Raw genomic sequence first — 6000 nt, forward strand, 5'->3', positions numbered from 1 at the left:
GGAAATGAAAAAGTGTTATTTTTCCACACTGAATTCGAATAAATTGCCATCCAAAAGAGCAATTAAACAATAACTGTTGATTTCATACATTGTGACAATAATGACACAAAGAGAATGACAGCAAGTGTTCAGATCAGCATGAAATTCATTTTTTTCATCCTATTTATTGAATATCGGTTATCAGTGGAATTATCGACCGATACATCTGTAAAAGGCCAATATCGGCCGATCATATCAGTGAACCAATATATTGGTTGGCCTCTTAGTTACAGGTCTGTGCCCTCCACTGTTAACTGTGAGAGAGGTAAACACAGTGAGAACTGGCTGTCTGCTGGGCCCTGCTGGCCTGGCTTGTGGCCCTAACAAGGGACGGGGTCACGTCAGCCCTGCCCTGGAAAGGGGAAATGAGCTAAACCTAGCAATCACAAATAAAATCAAATTGTATTGGCCACAAGCGCCAAATACAACAGGTGCAGACATTACAGTGAAATGCTTACTTACAGCCCTTAACCAACAGTGCATTAATTTTTTTATAAAAAAAGTAAAATAAAACAACAAAAAAGTATTGAGAAAAAAAGAGCAGAAGTCAAATAAAATAACAGTAGGGAGGCTATATATACAGGGGGGTACCGGTGCAGAGTCAATGTGCGGGGGCACCGGCTAGTTGAGGTAGTTGAAGTAATATGTACATGTGGGTAGAGTTAAAGTGACTATGCATAAATAATTAACAGAGTAGCAGCAGCGTAAAAAGATGGGGTGGGGGTGAGGGGGGCAGTGCAAATAGTCCGGGTAGCCATGATTAGCTGTTCAGGAGTCTTATGGCTTGGGGGTAGAAGCTGTTGAGAAGTTTTTTGGACCTCCACTACAGCCCCGTCGATGAGAATGGGGGCGTGCTTAGTCCTCTTTTTTTTCCTGTAGTCCACAATCATCTCCTTTGTCTTGGTCACGTTGAGGGAGAGGTTGTTATCCTGGCACCACACGGCCAGGTCTCTGACCTCCTCCCTATAGGCTGTCTCATCATTGTCGGTAATCAGGCCTACCACTGTTGTGTCGTCGGCAAATTAATGATGGTGTTGGAGTCGTGTCTGGCCATGCAGTCATGGGTGAACAGGAAGCACAGGAGGGGACTGAGCACGCACCCATGAGGGGCACCCGTGTTGAGGATCAGTGTGGCAGATGTTTTGTTACCTACCCTTACTACCTGGGGGCGGCCCGTCAGGAAGTCCAGGATCCAGTTACAAAGGGAGGTGTTTAGTCCCAGGATCCTTAGCTTAGTGATGAGCTTTGAGGGCACTATGGTGTTGAATGCTGAGCTGTAGTCAATTAATAGCATTGTCACGTATATGTTCCTCTTGTCCAGGTGGGAAAGGGCAGTGTGGAGTGCAATAGAGATTGCATCATCTGTGGATCTGTTGGGGCGGTATGCAAATTGGAGTGGGTCTAGGGTTTCTGGGATAATGGTATTGATGTGAGCCATGACCAGCCTTTCAAAGCACTTCATGGCTACAGACGTCAGTGCTACGGGTCGGTAGTCATTTATGCAGGTTATCTTAGTGTCCTTGGGCACGGGGACTATGGTGGTCTGCTTGAAACATGTTGGTATTACATACTCAGTCAGGGACATGTTGAAAATGTCAGTGAAGACACTTGCCAGTTGGTCAGCACATGCTCGGAGTACACATCCTGGTAATCCGTCTGGCCCTGCGGCCTTGTGAATGTTGACCTGCTTAAAAGTCTTACTCACATTGGCTACGGAGAGCGTGATCACATAGTCATCCGGAACAGCTGGTGCTCTCATGCATGCTTTAGTGTTGCTTGCCTCGAAGCGAGCATAGAAGTGGTTTAGCTCATCTGGAAGTCTTGTGTCACTGGGCAGCTTGCGGCTGTGTTCCCCTTTGTAGTCTGTAATAGTTTTCAAGCCCTGCCACATCCGAAAAGCGTCAGAGCCGGTGTAGTACGATTCAATCTTAGTCTTTGCCTGTTTGATGGTTCGTCGGAGGGCATAGCGGGATTTTTATAAGCGTCCGGGTTAGAGTCCCGCTCCTTGAAAGCGGCAGCTCTACCGTTCAAAAGTTTGGGGTCACTTAGAAATGTCCTTGTTTTCGAAAGAAAATCAATTTTTTTGGCCATTAAAATAACATAAAATTGATCAGAGATACAGTGTAGACATTGTTAATATTGTAAATGGCTATTGTAGCTGGAAACGGCAGATTTTTTATGGAATATCTACATAGGCGTACAGAGGCCCATTATCAGCAACCATCAGTCCTGTGTTCCAATGTCACGTTGTGTTTGCTAATCCAAGTTTATCATTTTAAAAGGTTAATTGGATTAGAAAACACTTTTGTAATTATGTTAGCACAGCTGAAAACTGTTGTGCTGATTAAAGAAGCAATAAAACTGGCCTTCTTGAGACTAGTTGAGTATCTGGAGCATCAGCAATTGTGGGTTCGATTACAGGCTCAAAATGGCCAAAAACAAATAACTTTCTTCTGAAACTCATCAGTCTATTCTTGTTCTGAGAAATGAAGGCTATTCCATACGAGAAGAAGAAACTGAAGATCTCGTACAACGCTGTGTACTACTCCCTTCACAGAACAGCGCAAACAGTCTCTAACCAGAATCGAAAGAGGAGTGGGTGGCCCCGGTGCACAACTGAGCAAGAGGACAAATACATTAGAGTGTCTAGTTTGAGAAACAGACGCCTCACAGGTCCTCAACTGGCAGCTTCATTAAATAGTACCCGCAAAACACCAGTCTCAACGTCAACAGTGAAGAAGCGACTCCGGGATGCTGACCTTCTAGGCAGACTTGCAAAGAAAAAGCCATATCTCGGACTGGCCAATACAAATAAAAGATTAAGATGGGAAAAAGAACACTGGACAGAGGAAGATTGGAAAAAAAGTGTTATGGACAGACACATTGAAGTTTGAGGTGTTCGGATCACAAATAAGAACATTTGTGAGACACAGACCAAAGGAAAAGATGCTGGAGGAGTGCTTGATGCCATCTGTCAAGCATGGTGGAGGCAATGTGATGGTCTGGGGGTGCTTTGGTGGTGGTAAAGTGGGAGATTTGTACAGGGTAAAAGGGATCTTGAAGAAGGAAGGCTTTCACTCCATTTTGCAACGCCATGCCATTCCCTGTGGACGGCGCTTGATTGGAGCCAATTTCCTCCTACAACAGGACAATGACCCAAAGCACAGCTCCAAACTATGCAATAACTATTTAGGGAAGAAGCAGTCAGCTGGTATTCTGTCTATAATAGAGTGGCCAGCACAGTCACCGGATCTCAACCCTATTGAGCTGTTGTGGGAGCAGCTTGACCGTATGGTACGTAAGAAGTGCCCATCAAGCCAATCCAACTTGTGGGAGGTGCTTCAGGAAGCATGGGGTGAAATCTCTTCAGATTACCTCAACAAATTGACATCTAGAATGCCAAAGGTCTGCAAGGCTGTAATTGCTGCAAATGGAGGATTCTTTGACGAAAGCAAAGTTTGAAGGACACAATCATTATTTCTAACCTTGTCAATGACTACATTTCCTATTCATTTTGCTGACGTTGGGCGATTAGGCCTGGCTCGCAGTCGGCGTTCTAATTTATCCCAAAGGTCAGGGCTCTGTGCAGGCCAGTCAAGTTCTTCCACACCGATCTCGACAAACCATTTCTGTGTGGACCTCGCTTTGTGCACGTGGGCATGGTCATGCTGAAACAGGAAAGGGCCTTCCCCAAAATTTGGCCACAAAGTTGGAAGCACAGAATAGTCTAAAATGTCATTGTATGCTGTAGCGTTAAGATTTCCCTTCACTGGAACTAAAGGGCCTAACCCGAACCATGAAAAACAGCCCCAGACCACACCACTACCATCCGATAACCTCCCTATGCCACACCACACCATTACCGTTAGATAACCTCCCTATGCCACACCACACCACTACCATCCGATAACCTCCCTATACCATCCCACACCACTGTCAGATAACCTCCCTATACCACAGAGTGATGATAGGCTGATAGGTGGCTCTGAATCTACTGTAACACATCTCACAGACTGTGACACATGTCATGTAGCTTAGCATAGCTCTCTCTAAACCTTGAAGTGTAGTCACGAGCATGTCTGATGAGACTGTATGGCATTGTATAAAGGGGGTCCTTGATATCAACAGACTAGGCTACTTCTAAGAACAGATTGCAGAGTAAATAGGTTGGTCTTATAGGCTACAAGTGTAGTCTTCTTCAGCCAACTAATTTGCTGTTGCCTCATCTTGCTAAAACACTAGCAATGCAACTCCTCTTATCTGCCCCCATGTCCCACTCGCTCCTCCATATTGAGGTATACCTGGACCATCTTCAGTAGGTGGTAGAGGTCTTCCACCTCGTCTCCCTCTGTCTGGCTGTAGTCCCTCCCAGTGTCGAGGCTGGAGCCCTGGATGGTGCGTCTGTACAGGGGCAGATCCATAGCCTCAGCATACAGGTCTATGGCCTGGTGCCCCACCGTCTGATACATGTAGCTGTCCAACTCATCTAACACATGGGGACGGATGACAGAAGTTCATTCATTTACAGTTTTACTGTTCCACTTAGGCAAGGCACATCCCTTATTGTTGATTTAAATTGATGGAGCATTAAAGACTTCTTCATGGTCACCACGCCGAGGAAGAGAGCTAGGGGAAACATTGACCAATGTGTGAATTTTGCTATAAGTACCAACACATACAGGAGGAAAAACAGGTAGACATCTCACCTGTGTTAGCAGGACGCAGGTTGGCCAGAGCTACTATCTGGTGCCCAGCAGCAACACATTGCATCATGTTATAGCAGCTGTCTTTGCCTCCACTGCAACAATACAGTCAGAGAGATTAATGCATTCACTACATGAAGATGCAACTATGTAAATAGCCGTATCACTGTAACTATGATCTGAAACATATGAATGTTAGGGTGATTTCCTGAAGAGTTCTAATCTGAAATGCAAGTTCCTCTTACTAGCATGTATTCAAAATGTTATGAACCTTTATTTCTGTAACGAATAACGATGCATGCATATTTCATCCACACATCATATTAATCTAACTAGCAAAGTAAACCCGCACACAAAACCCAAGCAAGCAACCCATCCTTCTCAGATAGCTAGCTAGAACACGGGGACAGAACAGGAAAGCTGTGACAGCAATGAATGGAATTACCTTATCAACGCGACTACTTTCATTTTCTTCATGAAATATTTCTGTAGACATAAACAGTTACTAAATGCATAATCTGATAATGTTATCTATGTTTCGTTTATTCTGAATTTGTGTACAGCATAGCAACCAGTACAGCAGCAGTTCAGCATGTACACAAAAACTAATGGGAAGCAAGTACCGGTACTTCCTCGATGAAAGGACCTTTATGAATGAAGCTGTCTTGTGAGGTGCCTGATTGAAAATAAACGAGCGCTTTGATCGGTAATGTTCTGAAAATATATATATATATATGTCCGTGGGTGCGAGTTCCTCCAGTCCTGAAGGTCTACACATGAGCTGCTAACATGTTATACTACAATATAATTACTAGATTTGCAGTTGAGCTGTTTCTGTAGGAATGTTTGGTGAGCAATCAAATGTGAAGATGCTGATGGTGCATTTGTTGTGATGAGAAAGTCAACCAAAGTCATGATCCCTTCAGTTATCCCCACTGGGCAATTCCATGATAACGGAATTACGCTGATATTCAGATTGTTCACTTTAAAATGTATGCCAGTCAATTTACATTGATTTCAAGGTTTAACAAACCATACAACTATATGCACAAGGACTACTTTTAACAATTTACACAGACATTTAGACAAAAACACATTTACTTGAAGAACAGTGCAGATGCAAAGCTTGTATGACAGTTTGTCCTGTTGGTGCCATAATTCTGTTACCAAACTTTGCATCTGCACTGTTGTAAAATGTTCTGTGTAAATTGTTAAACGTAGTCCTTGTGCATAGAGTTGTATAATAATAATAATATGC

General features: G+C 43.9%; 1 protein-coding gene across 1 annotated transcript in view; it reads right to left on the minus strand.

The window, feature by feature from the left end:
- The window catches only part of dph6 (diphthamine biosynthesis 6), an 85278-nt gene extending 79919 nt beyond the window's left edge, over positions 1–5359 (minus strand). The window contains exons 1-3 of the mRNA XM_084182599.1: positions 5188–5359; positions 4746–4837; positions 4341–4525 (exon numbers count right to left, since the gene is read on the minus strand). Of these exons, the coding sequence (XP_084038725.1) occupies positions 4341–4525; positions 4746–4837; positions 5188–5219 (309 nt within the window). The 5' untranslated portion in view covers positions 5220–5359. The remainder of the gene's footprint in view (positions 1–4340; positions 4526–4745; positions 4838–5187) is intronic.
- Positions 5360–6000: the final 641 nt, after the last annotated feature.

Source organism: Coregonus lavaretus, assembly GCF_964263955.1.
Source record: "Coregonus lavaretus genome assembly, chromosome: 18".
In the NCBI taxonomy this organism is placed as follows: Eukaryota; Metazoa; Chordata; class Actinopteri; order Salmoniformes; family Salmonidae; genus Coregonus; species Coregonus lavaretus.